The sequence below is a fragment of the Plodia interpunctella genome, chromosome 15, assembly GCF_027563975.2.
Source record: "Plodia interpunctella isolate USDA-ARS_2022_Savannah chromosome 15, ilPloInte3.2, whole genome shotgun sequence".
In the NCBI taxonomy this organism is placed as follows: domain Eukaryota; kingdom Metazoa; phylum Arthropoda; class Insecta; order Lepidoptera; family Pyralidae; genus Plodia; species Plodia interpunctella.
Window position 1 is genome coordinate 1,770,136 of NC_071308.1, and position 24,014 is coordinate 1,794,149.

Here is a 24,014-nt window from a genome sequence, read left to right on the forward strand (position 1 = left end):
AGCTCGATTTGTCTTGCTTACGATTTATTATTTTTATGCACTTAAATGCATTGCTTTCCGATCCAGACCAGCAGCTATGTGCTATCCTGGGAGCGATAAAAAACATAGAATGTACTAGTTGCTTATACTTCAACGTATTTTTTCTGCAGAAAATTCTGTTGGGCCAGGCCTATAACTGGCCTTTGAGTTTAGCGACTTACTTTGTATAGGTACCCTTGTCGCGAAATCATCATTCGGCCAAGCTGGCATGATAGGGACCAACACTGTGCAAATGAGTTTTTTTCGGTATTTCCTCTCAGCAGGTGGTCGTTCCAAAATGCCAGTAGTTTGTAGCTTGTGAGATATAACTATTTAATATAAAAATTTACGTGACAATCTAATTTCTGAATAAATGATTTAAATTTTGAATTTGAATTTGCTTTACAAAGCATGAAAAACTTAGACCTAATTAAGACGCAGTTCGCTGCCGCCTAAATTACGATCCAAGCCTAGAATATCTGAAGAAACTATCGCATTAGCTAATAGTGTTACCTAGGCCAAGAAATTGCTTTCGTCATCCTTGACTCGATAGCGAGCTTAGATAACGTTTCCCAAGGAAGCGATGTAACTTGTCTAAGCCCCCAGCCCTTCATGAAGACAAAGCACGTCTTCCATTTCAGAAGAAGGAATAAGGAAGCTTTCTGATCGCGAAGGATCCTAGAAAATGGGTTAGAAATCTTCTTCAGCATTTCAAAACGAATCAACTGAATGAAATGCGAATGAATCCTGCATGTAAGCAATATTCACGACAAGATACTTAAAAGAGGATCTTTTGGAAATTGGTGACACGGATGAACAGTTGCGTAAGACCAAAGGCCCGAGGACACATCCTAGAATTGGAATCTCGAAGGCTTTCCCCATGAAGTGTGCTATATTCTCGTAGCGGGGTGCGATTGGCCTCATCTCCTTTCGCGGTGGTAAGGCGACACCGCGGCAGCTCGCGCCGCTCACGCCAGTCGCACCACAGCACGCGTCGACTCGACATGTAAGTAGCTCTCAGACAGTGCCTCAGTGTAGTGATTTAAAATAATATTGTGTTTTTTTTTTTAATAATCGTGCATTGATCTTAAGCCCGGTAAGTTTGTGCAGTGCAATCTGACGGTGGATTTAAAGGAAATCGGTAATTAGGATTTCAGTGGCGTTTGATTAAATTCACAGACCTTGATTGTCAGTTTAATTTTGTGAATTATGGAAATATAAAAGTTAGGTACTTCGGTTCAACTTAATTTCTTCAGCTGTTAAAACTCGGTCAGCTAATTATAATTGTAAAATTTTTCATACCGTAAACATAAACATAAATTAATTTATACTTGTGTTATTTCTCTTTAATTTCGTTGATCGGCCTTTAATAAATTCCTCCTGGGAGAGTCGGTCGCCAGCGATTTGTAATCATGTTCCATTTCTATTTTTGAATATCGCGGTGCTCGGTTTCATTTGGTCCACCAATAGGAACGATTTATGTCGAAGTTTTCCCGCGCTTTTGGCAACTTGCCAGCCCGTGGCCAATGGCGTTAGAGCGCGGGAAGCGGGGGCGGTTTACGCGCATGCGCCCGTTGAGAGCCGCTGTCAAAGTTTACTTTTTTCAGGACTGGTATTTATAGACGAAACATAAATTTGTGGCCAGCTGGTGTTTCATGTTACTTGCTCCAAAATTATTTTTGGACTAGGAGAGAGATTAGTATATACTCGTATTCAACCTCGGTAAAATGTTCGTTTTATACAATTTTAATTAACTGTAGCTTTTCATAATATTTTATTATTGACATACAAGGACTTTTTATGCACTTGACAGTTGAAATACATTTTAAGTATAATAATAATTTTTTTATATATAATTAATAAGAATATATTATATATCTCGTTTGTACTCAAAAATAGTATTTTTTATCATTCTTAGCCCAACGTCTTTTCCTATAGCCCTGATAAATTCAATATCTCATGAGTATTTCAGTTTCCCATGCGAAGAATTCAGAAAATGTACCGCTGCAGCATTACTTACTCAGGACAAGGTCTATCCATGGTTAATACGTTGACAATATCAGGTTTAGAATACAATTAATACAGTCCCGATCAACACGCGCAGTCGCGTGAATGCTTCCGGTGCAACAGCTTCAAAAGAAGGAAAACATCGTGATCCTGCACTATAGTCGCTGATTTCAGCAAGTATGTGAAAGGGCAAAAATGTTATGACTTTTTTTATAGAATATCCTCGTACCATCAAATGGTTCTGGGGTCGTGGTGATGATGATGATTGATGGAGTATACTGCCAAGATGATCCTGTGTTTCATTCCATATCATTATGTGTATAAACACACTCGAAAAGAAAGAAGGTGATAAAACTCTTTAAATCGTTCAATTTAATCATAATCAGAATACTGATTACTCATGTGTGATGTATCTACGGAGATATTGATTATAGTTTCGATTCCTAGAAGACCAATTACAAAATTAAGATAATGATAAAAATCATGTATTGTGACCTGATTGGACTCCATTGAGCTGTTTACTCATGGCATGTACGCTACACTTGCGATGGTGATTGTCCTTGGATGGTCGCCAGAATATAAAGAGTAGCATCTGACGTCACAATGCGATGTCCTAACTGGAAAAACAATGCTCGAAGAGTTAACTATAATACAACAAAACAATAGCAGGCTAACAATGCGTATTTAGCGCATATTTGGGAAGAATATCATATAAACTTAAGGCTTTATAGTTTTAATCATTATCATCATCATTTACCTTACATTTTCTCTTTCGTCTGGGATCGGCGAAGAATGTCTTCTCAACCCACAATGTTCTATTAACTGTCCTGTTAACGTCCGCTCCTAATACCTTCATATATCGTCCCTAACACAATGCACCCATCCATAGATAAAAGAAATATATGATCCCATCTCTTTTTTGGTCGTCCTCTCCACTTATATCCATCACCAATATCAAAATACTTAAATAAACATAACATCGCGAAACCAATGCAAATTTTATTTAGGTAATGCATAGTTTGGTAATAACCTCATATTTTAGTGTTCAACGTTCGTGTGCCCCTACCACCATGTATTTAAAGTTGTAGCTGGACGTCGTTGAGACATACATACATACGTACAATAGGTGACGCGACAGAGTAAGGTCCAGGATAAACAGGCGCAAATTCCTCATGCACCGGGTCCGAGCGATGACCGCGACCCTCTGACTCACTAAGGAATGCGATTATTTTGAATCATTCGCGAATCGCGACTCACTCTCGATTCTTTGCGCAGGAGACTCTTAAACAAATGTGCACACATATCTGTGTCATTCGAGCTTCAATCAGGATCGTGTCTCAGTCGTGTTCCAGTAACTTTCTACAGTTGTTATTATTAGTGTGCAAAAAATTATAACAGATGACTTTTAGCACTTGTTCTATAAACAAATAAATATAATAAATAAATATAGGAACAAATCACACAGTTCACATGTTCTATGGCGAAACCATTTTTTCCCCACAAATTACATTTTAAGTACATAAACAATTTATGTACTTTAAAATGTGTTTTTATATTATATCAAATATAAATATCGTAACGACAAAAGACAATGTTTAGAAACACAAAAACACAAATATGGATCAAACCTGTATGTGTAGATCCAGCCGGAACCTCGCCTATCTGTTTGGTATTCCATCAACCTCCCTCCAAAATAATGAAAATTCCGCTGCTAAGGTCAATCGTGTAGCCTCTATAACAACTGTAGTCCCACTGGGTATAGCCTACGAATGCAAATGCTAGGTTAGTGGACCGCATGATCTGTGGAATTTCAATCGACCCTAGGCCACGAATGTAATGTTTCGTTGAACACTCTGGAAATTTTAATGCCTAGTTTTTAAGCGTAACCCTGGCTTCAGAGCGTTACAGCCGCGAATTATACCGTGATCTAATATTTCAAAGGATATAATTAATTATCGGTATCAATATTTTTTCCTTTTTTGTTGATTTATAATCCTAATAAGTGTTTGAGAAACAAGAATCGACACCCTGGTATATACATATAATTCTTCTTATCAGTGAAAACTACAGGCCACGGTGACAGGCAGACATAGACCACTCGGGAACTCCTACCATAAAAATAAAGTCCGAATAATTGTTGACAGCTTTTTCTTGAAAGAAAAATTGCGATGTTATTTTTTTTTTTGGAAAAAACCTAACACAGATTGATTGAATCGTGGAAACGACAAAGTATGGTTAAGCTTGTTTGAGTGGAAGTCAGTTCAAAGTTCAGGAGTAAGGGGTAATTAAGGTTATATATGATTGCTGTGTCCCGCAGGTTTGCCACTGCGAATTGTATCGGGCAAATCACGTGCGCTTGTCATACAAATCTTGAAAATTGAAAAGAACCTTGAAATGGGGTGTCCTATTTCAGGTTTTTAAGGTTAGAAATTTGACAAATGGAGGGATCTCTTGTCAAAATTCTAACCTCAAAAACATCAACGTCTTGAGGAATACCTATCTAGGTAATCAAATTTTCCTGGTATAAACTAATTTTTAATTTGACAATTTTTTTAATTGTGAGAGCCTTCTTATTGCGCCTTGCGTTGCTCAGTAAACCACGAGAATAACTTGAGGTTAAATACCTCAATTAATAGTTCACACTGCACTCGATCATCATTCGTAAACCACCGTGAAGCGTTTCCGTTCCGCCATTGATGAGAAACACCGCGCCTTAAGGTTCTTAACCTCGACGTTATGACTAGTAGCTAATCATCGGCTAGCCATTACGTTTAATTGTTGGATGTGAGACCATTAATTGTAAAAGAACAACTTTTTTTTTTCAATTTTGAAAATACGTCTTTTTTCAAAATTGACTATTTGAATTATACAACACTGAGTAAATTGAACAGGAGCCCGTCGAAATTTTTTTCAATTTTTTCTATATCTAACACGTATTTTTTGGTACAATTACAAATAATTGATAATTTCATAGCTATATATTTTGGTATTTTCGAAACTCTTCTTTGTATGTAAATTACTCAGGATACGTAGTGCATATTTTGCACTAAATAACAAAAGGTTTGCATACATCAGTGGTCAATGCACTTTTGGTTCTATGAATAGTTTCATCTTACACGCATTAGAAATTATTTGACTGCATGCAATTAAGAAGATTCTACAGCAATTTTTAATATTGTATCCACCATAAGGAAGTAACCCAATAATTATAACAAATATTTCCACAACATTTCACACATCTACATCATTGGAAAAGGGGTGTTATGATTTAAAGAAAATAATATAAAATATGTACAATATTTTTTTCTAGTCTTCATAAAATTTGTGACTAATGCATAAGTGAGGACCCCGTGGTTCGATGAATTTAATCGTTATAAAAATTAAATCATAAAAATATTTAAACATAACCTATTTTGCAGGGTATTTTTAAAACACCGGCAACCTCGCAGTATTAAATAGCTAAGTTCGAGTAAAATCTTAACGAATTATTAAAACTTGTCAAATCTCGTCGTTGTATATGAAGTCAGCTACCTATCTAGTTTTGCGATGTTGGTGTTTTTAATAATATTACATTAAACATTTAAGAAACCCGACTCCGAAGTTGCCGGCATTCTTTCATCTGCTAGAAAAGAGGTTACAAATGGCTGAACAGACATTTTGCAAACATAGTTAACACTTACTTACATAGTTAAAACGTACTTTCGATTGAATTTTCTTTTATATAAAAAAACTAGATCAAAATCGGTTCAGCCGTTTGGTTGCTACGATGGCACGGACAGACATACAGTTTCAAAGACACGTTAAACTTATAACTTCTTTTTTTATCGGGGGTTAATCAGTATAGAGAAACGTACAACAACAATATTAAGTATACAGGATAAAATCGTGACCCTAATAATTATTTCTCAGAAAAAGTTCATACATAAGCCTTCGTATCTTCAATTTCCAATGACATTTTTCTTGTATAACATAGATCTCTTTTGTGATAGGTACGCATAATCATATCAATGGCATCGAACAATGAGGTGACCGTCTGTCCATCTCGTGTTTAGTAAACTAAACGTACGTCTCAAAGGATATTTACAAATATAGGGAGAACAGGTGTTGGGAATAGCACGCGCCACGCACTAGTTTTCGATGAGTGCATCTAGAATTCTAGACTTGATATTTGTCGGGCAATTGATTTATATTAAATAGTTTTTACAAATGTGAAATGTGAGTTTTTTTTTTGCGTGTACATATAGTGATTATTTACTACCCCATACGGTCATTACTCTGTGAAAACTATAAGGTTGTTTGTTTAGTCAATGTCGTAAAATAAACTGGACAATTTTAAAACAATTTGGCTAAAATTGTGTAGTAGAATATACCGGTAATATGAGTATTTATCCCAAAATTTATTCGGGGGCGTAGGCGCGACGCGCAAATATCTATACCACGGATTAGACAATACTTCCAGTATCCATACTAATAATTTAAATGTGAAAGTGTTGTCTGTTTTGGTCTATGAAAACTACTATACATGCTTGCTTTCGGTAAAGGAAAACATCGTGACGAAACCTATACACTTTATGGTTTGTATGTAACTAATTGTCCCAAAATGTCGGTAGATGTCGTAAAGGTCATGTCACATGCTTTTAGGCGGCTTGAATAAGATCTGACACTAGTGTTAGCAGTAACCAATAACACACTCGGTAAGAAGATTCAATGTAAATGTTTGTTCCAGTTTTTCACACAGGACAGTAGACACACAAAGCCACCACCATGGACGCGATCAAGAAGAAGATGCAGGCGATGAAGCTGGAGAAGGACAACGCTTTGGACCGCGCTGCCATGTGCGAGCAGCAGGCCAAGGACGCCAACCTCCGTGCTGAGAAGGTGAGCCGTATTCCTTTATACATAGAGACAACATTTTTCTGTAAATTACTTATAAATCACAATTTTATTTCCTCAAAACCGTCTTCATATACAAACATCGTTTTTATATCGGATTAACTACTACAAAATGCACACGTATTGATCGCTAAGAATTTATTCTGAAAAAAAAAACACGAATAAAAAAAACACGTTCATATCTTTTGTTCCTAACATTGAAAAAAAAAAGCATATGACATTTTCAAAACAATACATTTATAAATTTTGCTTATAAAAAATATTGAAATACCCTTTCTCACTTTTGTTTTGGTTTAATGCATTGAAAAAAAAAAGACAATACATTTATATTTGATCTTCAAAGAATAGGGATGGGAGCAAAAAAATCTTTGTAACTATAATGATATGCATGACTTCGTTGACGTCATTTTACTTAAAATTAAGTCTACTGCAGTTTTCCAAAGCGCAGATGAAGAAGAAGCAGCGAAACAAACTTCTCCGCAGCCTTTTTAAAAGACGTCAATGAACAAATCTAAAAGCCATATCATATGATTAAATCCTTGAACATGAAATCAGCTACCGTGAAGGTTAGTAAACTGGTTACATGGCATCTAATGAAGGAATTACTAGACAATATATACAAATCATTATACATACAGGAGGAAAATGTAAATATATTGCTCCATGTACGCATTACTTCCTTGAAACTATTATATTATGACCCATTTAGACCCATGTTTTAATGGAGTAGTTTGCCGTGTTACCTGAAATAAATGAATTGGTTAATTAAATAATAATACGTACGTACCTAACGAAGTACGTACCTAGACTGCCAGTTGACATATCCTCCCGTGGATGTCGTACGAGGCGACTAAGGGACTACAGTTACAGCCGATAGGCAACAATAGTATTCCCAAGGAGGGTCGATGTCAGGCCGGTTGTAAACTCACAGGCGAATCTTAAAAAAAATTAGGGGTTTTAAAGTTTTTTTGAAGGCTTGCTTTGAGTGAGAAACAAAGGATTTTAAAACTGGAGATTCTTCTCATATGCATTCTCCCATAGTCTAGCAATCTATCCCTAATTTAACCTCAATTTCCACTAAGCGTGCCGTACAGCTATATGTGATCGTCTGGTCCCGCAACTCATGGCTCTGCCTACCCCGTAAGGGACAGAGACGTGATACTGTACTATATCTATCCAATCCGCTTAATCTTATTCTATTGAAAAAGTATCTTCTACAACTTTCATGGCATTTAACTTCATATGAGCGTTAACTATAGCGATAAATAAATAAATAACTTTTTAAACTAATCGCATTCTACATCGCCAGGCCGAGGAGGAGGCCAGACAATTGCAGAAGAAGATCCAGACGATTGAGAACGATCTGGACCAGACGCAGGAGGCGCTCATGCAGGTCAACGCCAAGCTGGAAGAGAAAGAGAAAGCTCTTCAGAACGTAAGTCAATTTTTTTATAGCATAGTTGACGAACGAGTAGTCGATTGAAACATTTGCAATTACTGCTTTTCCCAGTTTAAGTACACACGATATCCAGCTCTTGCAAGTGAGAAGAGACTATCTCCTTCTGTGTCTTCGATTGTCTGTATAATGGGCTGTATTACGTGAATGATAACGGTCATATTTTTCGTATACCGTATTTAAATTGGTTTATATTGTACCTGCTAGTAACCAATTTCGAAAATATTGATGATATGAAATTATATATTCACGCTTGATTCCAGATTTTAAAAAATCTTATTATTTTCAATATTTATTGATATTTATACAGACGACCTTGGTGGCGCAGTGGTAAAGTGCTTGCCTCTGAACCGAGAGGTCCCAGGTTCGATCCCCGATCGGATCATGATGGAAAATGATCTTTTTCTGAATGGTCCGGGTCTTGGATGTTTATCTATATATTTGTTTTAAAATATAGTATCGTTGAGTTAGTATCCCATAACACAAAGTCTCGAACTTACTTTGGGGCTGTTGGATCTGTGTGATTTGTCCTAATATATTTATTTACCGCATTTATTTCAAAGAAGCTTACAAAATTCAATGTTGTCTTAATCTCAGTATTTTAAAGGTTTCAGTTCCGTTTTTTTTTAATATCTTTTAGACCAAAATTCATAGGTACCTTTTGGCTAACATAGTATGAATTCTCGAGACCAATCAATAATTATTTAATAAGTGTATAAAAAATGTGTGAAAATGGTATCCACGTGGCTACCACATCCATTATCCATCCATATGGAAGGCCAGTGCACCAGCAATGGGTACATGGAAATGTCTAATGAATATAATAAACTATATGTTGTATCAATAGCAAAATACCAGAGAAAAATGCAGCTGTGTCAATAATATAGCGTGACACATCCATTTCACAAAAAAAATTATGACATGTTTAGTAAAAATACTGTGAACACAATATCCACTTTAATAATAAAGTTAATAACCTAATAAATACGTAATATGTAAAAAGTCGTAGCGCGTAATGACTGCCCGTCAAATATTTTGAAGAGTTCGTTTCGAAGACGTGAATTTAAATGTGAGTGGGATAGGTTGTTGTGAATTGTTTCAAAAATACATTATGTCTTTGTGACAACTGTAAAATGTAGTGAGCCAAACCCTTGACTTGCTTTATAATTTTGCAACGTTATCTTGCCACTGATCAATTGCGTCGAATCTTATTTTTAACCTCTTTTGTTGCCTGGGGTTTCTTAGTTTATTGTCATTATAGTAGTGACGTCACGGGAGTTGCATCGTGCATCGATGTCAAAGTATCCTAGCATGTGATTGGTTCCGTCATTCGCGCAATCCTGCGCTGTGGGGGGCAGCGCCTGCGCAGCTATTTTCGTCCCACGACACCTAATATGGGCCCGAGCCCCGGTGTTTCGGTAAAAATAGACGAACCATGCGCCCCGGCCGACGCTTACACGGGTTATACATGTGTAATTCGCTCGATATTTTGAAGAAACATCCTGTTAATATTTTGTGTTCTTCAATAAATAATTACGACTTCCGTTTCAAACTGCAATGTGTAGAAAAATATAAATGCTAAATATATAAAATGAATTTTTAAACGAAATAGAAACAAAAAATAAAAAACTTTGATACACTTTCATTCAATTTGAATTCTCGCGCGTGCATTCGATGCAAGTGATTCGTCACCGCGTCGGTAAAACAGATCAATGAAAAGGAAAGATGGCGGGCAAAGTCCGCCGCTAGCGCCCTCAAGCAGAAGTTAAGAACGACCGTCAGTCAACATGGCGGGCCCCGCTGCGCGGCCGGACGGCCCGCGCCGCAAGCAGTGATGTCTGCATCCGCGCCCCAAGCCCACGGCCGCACCCCCGTGAGGCGCAGGGGGCACCAACACCACCCGCGGCTGAGGGGCGACCGCGTTCCCGCCCCCAACAACCCACAAAACACATCTCCGTCCAAACAAGTGACCTTAGACAATCAAACAGACGATGTTGTGCCTTGTGTCAATAGTTCTAGTGAATCTCGAGTGACAAGGACGAATAGTGACGATGCACTTTCGAATCGAAATATTGTCGAGGACTATACGAATATCGACGATGAAATCGAATTTGACGATGTTAGAACGGGGATCGAATCTCGAGATAGCTCGGACGAGGATTTCTCGTTCAAAGAAGAGCGGTCAGCCGGAGACGGTGCCGAGACTGTCACTGTTGTCTCTGACATTTCGGATGACGATCCCGAAACCGCTGAATTAGCAAAACTAAGATGCACAAGCGAATGCACAGAGGTTTTGGCTGAAAGAGAGAGTCGGCGGAGGCGGAGGTGCGCCGATTATCCTGGTCTCGCATTTGGCAGTTCCATATTTTCGTCGGACACAATGATGAAATTTTCCATTATCAAAAATGAGCTGCAGAATATCAAGAACACTGCTTTGAAAAGGGTAATGTCCTATATTATTTAGTCACTGGTGTGTGTGTGTGGCACATTGGTAGGCGTAGGCCAAATGCGCACTGAACTATTTTTAATCGCGTTGAGGCGGGAATATGTCTTAACGATGATCCGCGGAGCGCAGCACACCGCGCGCGTGGCGATCAGCTGAGCCATTGACATTTCGTTTGACATGTTTACTTGCTCGATTGCATTCAATGTCGCTAGATGTCGTTACTATCTTTTAAAGAGATTCCCTGCCCTTTTGCAATTTAATTTGAGTAATTTCAATAGTTATTAAATAAATTAAAATATTTAAGAAAATACTAGCTACTAGCATTGTAGCACGGATTATCTCAAGTACTCGTGGAGACTAGATAAATTGATAAGATGGAGAAGACACGCACTAGGGATCGAGGTCGTGATGTTATCAAATAGGTAGACATATGTAGGGCGTGACGTACACCTACTAAATAAAGAAGTAAACTCAATTAAATTTCCAGATGCCTACATATTGTACAGTAAACGTACCACTTTCTAAATTATTCATGACGAATGATAGTGATGCGATGAAACTGAAAACGATAGTTTAATTATCGATTGTTTTTCTAGTGCAGACAATTAATAAATTATGCAATTACGTATATGGTTACTGCATTTAGTAGCTATAACTGTCAACATTACGTTATTTTAATTAATTGTATCATATGATTCACACGGTTACATAAAATGTTAACAGAATATTGCATTTTTTTCAGAAACAATTGGAATATTGTTCAATCTGTTCTCACGACTACACGATACATGTTTGATCGCGTTTATGTAACCTACCTTCCGCCATTTAGTACATGTATAGTTTATATTATAGCATATATTATCAACGCATTCATTACCATTACATTTTAAATCTTCAACATCGTCATTTCAGTTTTTATATCTTTTATTATGATCATTATTGCACGCCAACTATCTTCGAAATTTATTGTCAATTAATTTTAAACAATTATTCTAGTTTTTTAACAATAACATTTTAATTACTCTGTCTGTGGTGTTGGAAATGTTTAGCCATCATACATGCACGATAAATCAGTAATTCTGTAATGAGCTGTTGGTATGATGCGGATGACTAGGAATGCAACGATTGCATTAATTTCTTGTTTCGAAGAACTATTACGTTCGAACAATCACGTGCATTCATTATAATCAATCCAATAAAGAATCTCAGATATCGGCATTCATGATGAATCAGAATCTGATTTCTATAATGTCAATGTAACGAATTTTATTTTTAAAGGTAAATAAATGTCGTGGAGACAGAAATAATACTTACGGTTGTGTATAATGTTCTAATTAATAGAATTTCGAAATATTGAAAAAAAAAAACGGATTGCACTCCTGGGAGTGCCGGCAGAAGTGAAAACTTGAATACCTACGTTTACTTTTTAGATGTCTTACGAATTTTCGATGTGTCCTGACGCGAGTTTGACATTTTTTACCCATCACAAAAAGTGCACAACGCTACTACTTTGGTAACACGTCGGTCGCGCCTAATTGAATGGGTGTTAGAAGTTCCTTGGCTCCTTTGTTAACTGAACCTATTGTTATCCAATTGCTCTGTCATAGCTTTGAAATGTTAAACTATAGTTTTTTGTCAAAACATGTTCGCTTTAGAATTTATATTTATCATCTCATAAGCATTATGCTTGTGACAAGGATTTCTGATAAAGATTAATATTTTGTTTGTAATCAAACAGTTAATGATCTAATTATGATTAAATTCCGAGCCTCCCGCATGGTTGTGTCATATGCCTCTAAACTTTTCGGAAGCAATTAATTAAATAATAGTGAAAACCTCATCAATCCTTTGCTAGAACATATTATATTGAATGCACCTTTTTTATATTAAGTAAATATGTAGTTATATCTGCTGTAAGCCATCTGTGATTGAAGCATTGAATATGGATGTGAATGATGACCATAATTTCAACCGGATTCATTTTTCTCATTTGATTTATGGTTTGTTGTGGCCATAACACAATCACAAGTAATGGACAGATGACCAACTTCTTTTGAGATTCACATTGCCTTTTCAAATGTAGTTGCGAAAGAAAATTCTTGGAGATGACACACAGAAGTTATATATAGGTTTTCGTCAGACTTTTTGGGTATAAACTGAAAAAATACTGAACGTAATCCTTTCTAAATGATCTAAAGAATCAAGACTTGCTCCTTTATTTGTTAGAATATATATACACGAGATGATTCTTCAGCATATTAGTTTGTAAACAGAGTTTACAATAGAAAGATATGAGTGGAAGAATAAAGGGAAAGCCTTTGCCATAACATTTGCAGGCGAGATAAAAAAATATATAAGTTTGATGTTTAGCAAGTATGCGTATACTGAGCTGAAAAAAGGTGTTTCAAGGTCAATAAAATTACGTTTTTTGTAACATATGTAGGAGTGTGTTCTAATTCACTGTGACTTAATTGAAATACCTATGAGTACGTAGGTAGGACCCAGTTATCGCTTACTGTTTTGTGCTTTTTATGTTACTAACTAAACTACTATAAAATGCAGATTATGTCCATTCTATGCCATGAATCTGTTTTATTGAGGAGTTTCCCAATTTCGCATCCTAATCTATCTCAAATTTTATGTTTTTTATATTCCTGGTTAAAAATAACGTTTTACCTCGAAATTCGTCCGTTTTATCGACTTTGGATTCATTGCTCAACAACTTGTTCGTATAACGGAATTTTAAACAGTCGCATACTTTCCAGATGACGTCATTAAATTTCGGTTGTTTCCGTGAGCTTGCTTTGCTTTGGTGGCCATTATAACAAAAATACGTTCTTGATTATGTTTAGTTACGCACGCTATAACAAGATGGCGCTGAGCGTTCAAAGCAAATATATAAAAAATCGTAATTTTGTTGGAATTAGAATATCTAAAAACTTTGCGATATAAAAAGAAACCGAATTGCAGACATCATGAAGATGTGGAGACAAAAAATATAGATCCACTTGTCTAATTCTTCCCACAACGTGACTATAATTTCTATCATGCTGTGCATGAATGAAATTACCCTGCTTTATTTGAATAATACCCTAACATGAATTAAAAAGACTTTGACTTCCGTAATTATTATTGTGTAAAGTTGTTGAACCGTTTCGCCCATCCCACATTTCGGCTTTTCGGGCCCTCGACCCTCAGGAAGTTGTTGTCGTTGTGCACTAACAGGTGGAGTTACTTGCCATACGGTCGATCGTGTCCCGTGCTGTTTAGTCATCGCCCATACCGCTGTCAAAGTCATTCTGAGAATGTGCAATTGTGTCGAATATTACTTTAATTTCAATTAATTAATCTATATAGTTGTTGTTAATTCCTGTCCTGTTTTAGAAGTTCTTAAAAGTGAACGTCATAAGTTAAAGTGACGATAAAGTTGTAGCGTCTAGGTTGTTGGCGGCCATTTTATTTGCCGGCTGTGTTCACTGGTGCCGAGCCCATCTCTGCGATACGGGGCAACCGAGCCAGCAGTCAGTTGGCATTTTCGCGAGTACAGTGGAGGTGTCTTTAGTTTTTAGCTTTTAGGAAATCGATTAAAACATAAAAGTGCATAAAAATGACGACAAATATGCAGCAGGGAACGATTCTAGACGTTTTGAAGAAGAAAATGCGTCAGACGAAAGAGGAAATGGAGAAATATAAGGATGAATGTGAGGAGTATCACAAACGATTACAAGTGGAAATAATGCGGAGAGAAGAAGTAAGCAAATGTGTTTTATGTTCCGTGTGTTTTGTGTAATTCCGGTGATCATATGAAATTGATGTGCCAGATTCAATTTTGTTATAATATGGGAGTTATCAGTGTTCTTGTAGTATCTACCTATAGTGAGTAATGTCCGGCCATACTTAGGTGTGCAAGCTACGTACGCATATTCGCCTCTCTTTCAGATTCATCTCCACATTATCATGTAGAAAGAGATGGCGAATAGTAATTCTTTTCATAAGTACTTTAGGTTCGATAGACGAATTTAAGTGTTGCTTCAAAAATGTAAGAGGGGCGTCGATAAATTTTGTGTCGTTGGAGATATTAGAAATGTGTCTTAACATATTTTTATTGGTATTTGGGAGGGTGCCGGTTTGTGTTACACGTAACAGGTTTGGTCGCGTTGGAGGTCGTATACCGGTCTATTGTAGCACATGTAGAGCAAGCCGACTAAGTCGTGGCTTAGCACCCTTTGAGACATTCCTGTTGTGGGTCGTCCTCGAAGGACCTTTGGCGCCGTGAAGGCGTGTCCGTGCTCCTCGCCGTTATCGCCACATGACGTAACTCCGTACGGCAGTAATCATAAAATTCATTTTCCAGGTTTCTATTTTATATAGAACATTTTTGTTCACGAGAACCCCTTTCCTGTTGCAGTTTTTTATAGTTCACAAAGGAACGGGAAGTGTGAAACTTGTTTTCTCATAAAATACCATGCGCCTTATCGGCTTACGTGGAACGATAAGAGTAAATGGAATAAAGTTCTTGATAGTAATGAGTTACCTGGACCTAGATGATGCATTATTTGATAATGACCTGGCAATACTTTGTAAATGATTCAATCTGAATACCACTTGATTTTCTGTCTTAAAAATGAGTTACTTTGAAATGTTGTGGGCGTGTACAAACATTGAATCAGACATAAGCATGATGCTCTTAAACATTGATTTTCGAGGTCAAGTAAATGTTTGAAATTGACAGGGACACGAGAATCATAAAAGAGAAACATGGTTACTAACCACTGTGAGAAATTACACTGTGCAGTACATGGATGTTAACGAAATACTGATGATAATAATAAACCTGTTTGGGGAAGCCAATATAATCGGTGTACCTTTACTAATAGATAACGTTGCTTGTTTAAGCCAATACTTACCAGGCATTTAGTTCAAGCAACGAACATCCAGAACTCATACTTTAATTTCGCATTTTATATTAAGATATGCATTATAGTGTGTGATAGTGGTCAAATAGTTCAAAATTTACATGATGTCATCCATTCGGTTATAATGGCGATGTACCCTTGGTGTGGGATTGGTTGCGTGGCGTTTGGCCCTTAACGTGTCCGTGTTGCATTCCAATTTATTGGCGTGGCCATTGTACCGGCCGGTTCAATGGTCACAATGGCTCCTGCCCACCGATCCTACATTTTTTCATTCATAGTTTTGACCATCCATGAAACACTCCATAATGCAGTGGACTGTAACTATCCTCGATTATAGTGACTGCAATGGAAACATTGTTAAATTAGTCATCAAAATACAGAACGTTGACCTTTGTTTTTGAGAGGCTTACCAGATTACATATAGCTCCACGCGTCAATTCAAATCGTACTCAAGTTCAAGGTAATTGATTCGAGCAACTAATTCTCCAGTTTATACCTGCTCTAAAATTATTATTTATAGCCTCGTAATGAAGCCACAACGCAACGAAATGCTAAGTGGTTCTTCAATTATCACTTCAGCAAATAGTGAATAATGTATCTGAGATTTTTTGTGAGGCATATAAGTATACGTGCGTTTTTAAATAGTTGACGCTGAATAGTGCGGTGTTTACGATTGCAAATCGCAGAGTCCCGTCATGACTATTATTAGCATTAATGACGACACAGGATAAATAAAAGGAGTAGAAGTGGGACTCGTTAGTTGCTTCCTCGCGACAAGGACGTGTGATGTCAGAGCATGTGCACTGCGCTGAATATAAATAAAGTAGCGAAACGATGCCGCCGCTAATTCATAGCACGTATATTGTTTCAACGTTATACAATGCCTGTTCCCGTGTCAAAATTAAGTAATTTGTATTGTTATGTTCAATTTTATACTCTGTGGAAGTTGTCGATAAGACTATGGCAGTTTGTCGCATCACTAATTTTATTTTGCTAGTGTAGGGACTTAGAGATGTCATTGACTAAAATTCGAATGAAATATATTTCTTTATAAATATGGATTAATAAGAAAAACAATCCTAAAAATAAAACTTCGGCCACGTGTTTTCCGCAATAAAAGCTTCGCATAGCTAACCAGTAGTAATTTTATTAGCTTTAGCTATAACTTACAAAACGATTATATTTGGACGAAAATATATTTACTGAAAATATATTTATATTTACTGTTAAGTGAAATGAAATTTGGTATAAATTATTGTAAAAATAGGCGACATACGTAAAATTCTGGTTACAAAATAAAAAATTGATAGTCTGTCTACACTGAAAAAGAAATTTCATGAAAATTATAATTATAATCTATATATATATATATATATATATATATATATATATATATATATATATATTATAATCTAACGTATTTCGTATAAAATTGGACTGAATCCGTTCGATCCTTACTTAATGATATTTCATAAAACGTGGAATGGAATTAACACCTATGGAGATAAATTTGTAAATCATTTTCAGATAATGTACAAGTATTTACAAATTATGTGGAATAAAATGAATATTAATTAGTTTAATTTAAAAAAAAATCCCTTCCCAGGCTGAGTCCGAAGTCGCTGCCCTCAACCGACGTATCCAACTGCTGGAAGAGGACCTCGAGAGGTCCGAGGAGCGCCTCGCCACCGCCACAGCCAAACTGTCCGAGGCCAGCCAGGCTGCCGATGAGTCGGAACGGTGAGTTCCAGCCAGTATTTATGACGTTTAAAAAAATAATTTGGCTGTTTATGTATAGATTTTTCTAGTTTGGAACGGTCAGTACCAGCCAGTTTTTATTACATAATAGAAAAAAAAAATAATAGTAAAAAAAATAATAGAAAAAAAAACAGATTTGGCTGTATGCGTGTGTAGATTTTTTAGTAATCGAAATTATCCTTAACTTTTGTATCGATATATCGAAGGTTTATTTTGATTGAATCGATAATGTGATGTCATTCTAGTTCTTACCTTTTGGTACCGTATTTTTTTTTAATTTGCCTAAAAATAATAATGGCGAAATCAAGATTAAGTTATGAAACCTTTACCGTTGGAATAATAGTGTATCTTATTTCTGCTCTCTCGATAACAAAGGTTTATTTTTATCGTGGTTTACGCAAGGAGGTTTCTATACCGGCTTTAATTGAATCTTATCACTATCTGCCTTATCACAGCTGGGCAGTATAATAAAATATCCTGATATAGTAGTAAACTTGTAAACCTCAAAGAATTTGTTGATCATACGTAATATAATATGAATCTCTTTAAAGTTCAGATTTTAAGAAGCCGTTTGTTTACAGTTTTACGCATTTAAAGAAAAAATTAAATCCATCAATTAGTTGCGAAAGAGTTGACAAAACAAGTCGGACATTGCATACGGTTTCTAAAAATCGAAAACAAAATTAGATTACTCCGATATTTATAAAAATTACAAGCGTAGTGAAACTAGACCGATGTGTGCATGTGTGTTAATGTTTCTTATTTGCCCATAACCGCCATATTTTTTGGTGTCCCTAGAACAAACAATTATTTTTCCGACGAAGATTAGCCATTCCCCGATGTAAATACTTCATTCATCACTACCATAGACTAGATTCCATATAACAATATCGATGTTATAACAATGCATGTGTTTGCGCACTAACTAGAATACGCAAGGCGCTGGAGAACCGGACCAATATGGAGGACGACCGCGTGGCGATCCTGGAGGCGCAGCTATCGCAGGCCAAGCTCATCGCCGAGGAATCCGACAAGAAATACGAGGAGGTGAACGCTTACCTGTGTTTTTAGTGTTTGGACTCCATTCTGTACTTAGTAATCTGGGTATACGAAGGGAAAAGATGTTTTAGTTTATGAAAAAATATAAAATATGATAATAATTTATAGAGGTTTATATACGAGTAGAACAGAAGACAGGGTTTATATAGATAAAAATCTTTAGTCAACTTTGGATGATGCACTTATTATGAAAAATCTTAAATTAAGACTGGCATTGTCCTAATTTAGATACAATTAGGACAATGCCAGTCTTAATTTAAGATTACTTCGATTGATAGTGACATATCACTCTTTGAATTATTATCATCATCTATCGTTACCCAGATTATTATGTACAATATGAACTCGTACGTAAAATTATGCATAAATAAAACTGTTCCAACGCACGACAATAATAGCTGTTACAACGTAACAGCTTGTGTCCAATTGATATTGAATGTCATACTATGTTCGTACTTTCTGCGATCATTACGTGCGTCCAAAATAGTTTAATTTATGCACCGTACACTACATAGGTATGTTGTGTTGTAACCCGGAAACACGATTGCCCAGTCCTTTTTTGTAGGAAAGCATTTTTTGTTGATACAATAACTATTTGACATGCCGCTGGAGGATTGTGTTTCCAATATTGTCGGGATATTGCTTTGGTAACGCATTTTATATGTTATTTCTTTTAGTAATTTGTAAAGAAGTATAAATTTACGAAACTTGCCTCAGAGCAATAAAATCAAGTGACATACATATTGCCATTTTTCTTGAATCGATTACGTGACATAAATACCTGAAAGGCAATAAGTAAATACAAGCACAATTAACGACTTCACACTTAATGTTGCCAATTAAATGTATTCATTTGGATGCGTTACGAAACATGCAATGTTCATACTCTGTGCCCACATTTAAAGGCAAATTAAGTGTCAACGAAGCTCTGTAATTTGCATTTAAATTTTATTAGATATTTTAACTGGAATGAGTATCGCAGTATACAGTCGATGAACTAATATATATATTAGTAACATAACATTAAAATAAATACTAGTTTTGTCTGAAGTACCTATTATATCATACGCGATATTCGTTCCACAATTCCTATACAGGTCTGTTCCAGTCATCGTGAATTCTTCAGCTTTATGTGTTTCTTGCTCTTCTTAATCGTGTTCGTCATTGCATGATCTAACTTTCGGGTCACCCTTGATTCACATAGGTAGGGTCGTCTTTTCATGCCTCCCCATTTGGATGGGCAGAGACCATGGATCTCTTGTGATATCATGACTTATGTTGGGTTCTGTTGTGATAGTGCCCGCAAGGTGCTCGAGAACAGGTCATTAGCTGATGAAGAGCGTATGGACGCTTTGGAGAACCAGCTGAAGGAAGCCAGGTTCCTTGCTGAGGAAGCCGACAAGAAATACGATGAGGTTAAAGGAGTTTTAGTGTCGTTGTGTTTGGCTTGTACCATATTGACAATGTTTCCCAACTAATCAGTTTTATAATGTGCGTTGGTGTGTATCTTCAGTTACTGCAAACCTGATAATTGCAGCGTTCATTTTATAAATGAATATTCCCCCTACTGACATAATTTACTATCTTGAAAATCGTGAAAGTCTAACGTATCTACAAATTCCAATTGTGTACTAATATTTAACTATAAGTTTACCTCAGAAACTAATGTTCCGAAGCATTCTAACCGTTTGAGCTTAGATAAGTATAAATAATGTTTTAGTGTGGTTTTCTTGTGACTTAGTTATGTTATCTTAATGAGGCTTGTCATCAGTTATCCGTATTCTTTGAGCGTCGTTCACGAAACCAGATGGCGGCGCGTATAAATGTCCTAATTCCCCTGACATATGACCCTGCCCAGTGAACGCAGCCGTAAAAGTCACTGCCCAACAAGGAGTCGTATCGCGCCTGATCTTGACTGGGTTGCCATATAAGGGCGCGCAAGTCTCCTTCGTCGCATATGTTCTTACATAAGCATTACTTCCATATACGCGGCTCATTGCTCAAGGCAAGAGTTTAATTTGTTGATTTTCCTTTGACATTTACTAGATTGCGTTAACGTATGTGGTGTTCTGTGGTTCAGGTTGCTCGTAAGCTGGCCATGGTTGAGGCTGACCTGGAGCGCGCGGAGGAGCGTGCCGAATCCGGCGAATCGTAGGTCCCATTCTATACTTGTCCTGGCCTGGACCGCTGTCACCCTCAAAATTGTCTTTAGACGGAACATAACTTAGTATTGAAGTCGGGCGACTGTTGTTACCGTCGACAGGCGATTATGAGCGGTATTTAGCGGCCCCACGGCCCGTTTTGCAAGTTTTCGCCACCGTTCTGCATGGTTGTTCATTTGCATTCTTAACATCGCTGCACAGTAACCCGATTTACCTACTGGTATTCTAACATAGGCGCTCACTGTAATTTTTTATTGCATGTCCGATTCTAGGTCGTCTACCAGATGGAAGCTGATTCGGAGAATATTTTTTATTTATTTAATATTTTTTGCATCGGCCATAACATTAATTTAGGTGGTGTTACCGTTTCGATTTTGAAACAGTAACACTAATTAATTTTAAGGCTTAACCGGTCGATAACGCTTTCTGACAACTAGGAAGTGTTATCGACGTGTTATAGACTAAAACAAGGGTTGCCCCATTTCATGGATATTTCTTACGCAAATGTTACCTATCACGTCCATGTCTCTAAACTTTCGTCTTCCGTGTGTGTAACTCCTAAACGTGGCAGTAGGTTAGGTCGTCAGGAAATATGTGTGGTATAGGGCAATTTTCGTTTTCAGATATGCACCGCATTACACCAGAATTACTGGCCGTATGCGTGCCGCACATATGCAAGCGCACACATCACATAACGATTACGATAATGCACTAGATAGCACTTAGATATTTTTTTAAATAATTTGAAAAGTTAAAATTTTAGAACTAAATGTTTTGGGACAACCCTCGTTTATAATTTAATTAATATGAGTACTGACGCCGCTCTCGACTCCCGCTTGTGTGTTCCTTTCGAGTTTTGATTCCTTTGCTTTTGCTTATTATTTTTTATTAACAGGAAAACGCCTGGACGAAGACCACGATGTCAGTTTACCACTGAATCGTATTTAAAAAATCATAAAAGATAGCAGCAGCACATAAATTCCTTGAAATCCCTTCACGCCCGCACTTGAAAGTACTAGGCAAACAGAAGCGTCCAGGCGTTGTTTAGTTACATAGCACTGCACTGGTGTGGAGAGCGGCGGCAGCGTAGCGTAGTGTGTGTTGTGTGTGCGTGTGGGCGAGTACTAACGCTCGGCCGGTAGGTGGCGCGCAAACTGGTGTTGATGGAGCAGGACCTCGAGCGAGCGGAGGAGCGAGCGGAGCAGAGCGACTGGTAAGTGGGGACTAACTTCTGAAATGTGTCCGAATAGCGCTGAATTTGATGAAAATTCAATGGTTGGTGAAAAATCGAGGTCAATGGTGATTTTGCCTGACGAAATACTAGTACTTGAAGAAAAAACTGCTAATGAATATTCGGACAGATTACTGATTTTACCTATAACTAACAGCGTTTTTTCACCATATATGTTATAGCATTTACATTATTATAGTTTACAGTATAGTTTACAGTAAGTAAAACTCTTATAGATATACTGAGTTTAACATCAATATTTTGTGACCTCAATTAAAAATAGCACATTGCATAAACAACCTAAATTCAAATCAAATTACTTTTTGAAAAGGTTAAGAAACGCTATTTTAACGTAACTCCAAAACAACTAGTTGTATCCCACTCTTTCAAACCTAAAGAGAGGGACAGAACTACTTGATGTAGATGAGAAATAAAGACACTGTACTTGTCAACCCGAGCAGAATACAAATTGATGATTTGTTCCATCACAGGAGTCCTCGTTTCCACGTGGAAAAGTTAGCCAGCATAGCAACATTACGATAAAAATGTTTCATGATTTAACGCTTAAAAGTCTAAAAATACTGAAGCCGTAAGTCATGACTGCATATTTATCTTCAATAGAAATTGAAAACATACTTTAATAATTTGCAAATCTTATCTTGAGTCATTTTGATGCTGATAACGAATCGTCATTGTGCCAAAATAGTTTTTGCAATAATAAAGTCACCTTGTAAACGATGAATTTGCTTGCATTTACAATTTTGTCACATGAAACGAAATGCATGACGTTGAGTGTTGCACAACATCCTCTCAATGGAATAGCTAACATAATTTATTGCAGCGACTATCAACAACAATATTCGAATAACATCCTTTAATAACTATATAACGGGCACGTCGCTTCTTTTATTAGATATTGCACCATAGACTTAACGTTTGAAATATTTGGGCCATAAAATTTGTTAAGCTAATAGAAATTAATTGTGTATTTACCACGCTTGGTAGAACTACATTAGTGAAAGTAAATTATTAATGATATTGAAGTAACTTTATATGTAAAGATATTCGTGAACATTGCACAAATGAATAAAAAGCAAATTAATGCTTTAAAGAATAGTGAGAATTGATGGTTACCTTTGTTCAATTCCAGCAAAATCGTCGAGCTTGAGGAAGAACTGCGCGTGGTTGGCAACAACTTGAAATCCCTGGAAGTCTCCGAGGAGAAGGTACGTTATCCCGTCTTATTGCTTACAAAAACTTTTTGTTAGAAAGATTCAGAGATCATTCAATGAAATTCTGACCATTTTAAAGTTATTAAACTGAATGATGAATATAAAGTGAATGATGCACCAACCAATCTTGTTAGATTATATCCCCAAATTGTTGTAGCCTTGACCAGAATAGTCGAGGTCAATACAGAAAATTCTAGGACGGTATTGTACCCAGTGTATGCTAATTAGGTACTTTGAAAGTTCTTTATAATATTGGTTATAAATTATAAAGAAGAATAATCATGTATGTAACGTTTCATGCAGGCCAACCAACGTGAGGAGGAGTACAAAAATCAGATCAAAACCCTCACCACCCGCCTAAAGGAGGTGTGAATGAGCGAGGCTCATGCGCGAGTGTTTTGTTCGCTTGCCTAACTCTGATGCACACACCCTCTAGTGTAGTCTCTGCGTCCGACTTACCATTATCAACAATTCGATCAAAAGAAATTTACTTAATTATATAGAACAAAATTGTATGGTAATCAGGACACAGAACGTAGTGCGTCTTCTTGCCGTGTTTCGTTATTTTCCACAAATTCTAGCCCTTTCTTAATTTGGATGCCGATGCTGTAAACTGTTACTTTTCTTATTAATGTCAGTGTAACTTAGATCTTGAGTATCTCACAGCGTTGCCACTGTAAAGCAAAACGGCGACACTGTATGATGCTGCATGGATTTCCGTTTTCGCTGTTTTGTGTTCTTTTCGTTAACAAAAAATAATCGCAGGCGACACAAAGAGAAGAAACATACGAAGGGCAAGTCAAACTGCTCGACGCACAACTCAAAGAGGTAAAACC

The 24,014-nt window shown here is 36.8% G+C and overlaps 1 protein-coding gene across 29 annotated transcripts in view; it reads left to right on the forward strand.

Moving 5' to 3' along the window:
• Positions 1-866: 866 nt before the first annotated feature.
• Tm1 (Tropomyosin 1) overlaps positions 867-24,014 on the forward strand; it is a 34,359-nt gene continuing 11,211 nt past the window's right edge. For 2 of the 29 annotated variants that reach the window (XM_053755973.1, XM_053755972.1), the window contains exons 1-8: positions 868-1,024; positions 6,752-6,903; positions 8,228-8,353; positions 17,343-17,476; positions 18,424-18,541; positions 21,858-21,928; positions 23,097-23,172; positions 23,944-24,006. In XM_053755973.1, coding sequence (XP_053611948.1) covers positions 6,790-6,903; positions 8,228-8,353; positions 17,343-17,476; positions 18,424-18,541; positions 21,858-21,928; positions 23,097-23,172; positions 23,944-24,006 — 702 coding nt within the window. In that variant the 5' untranslated portion in view covers positions 868-1,024; positions 6,752-6,789. The other 27 variants (XM_053755966.1, XM_053755970.1, XM_053755960.1 and 24 more) reach the window with 26 other exon arrangements.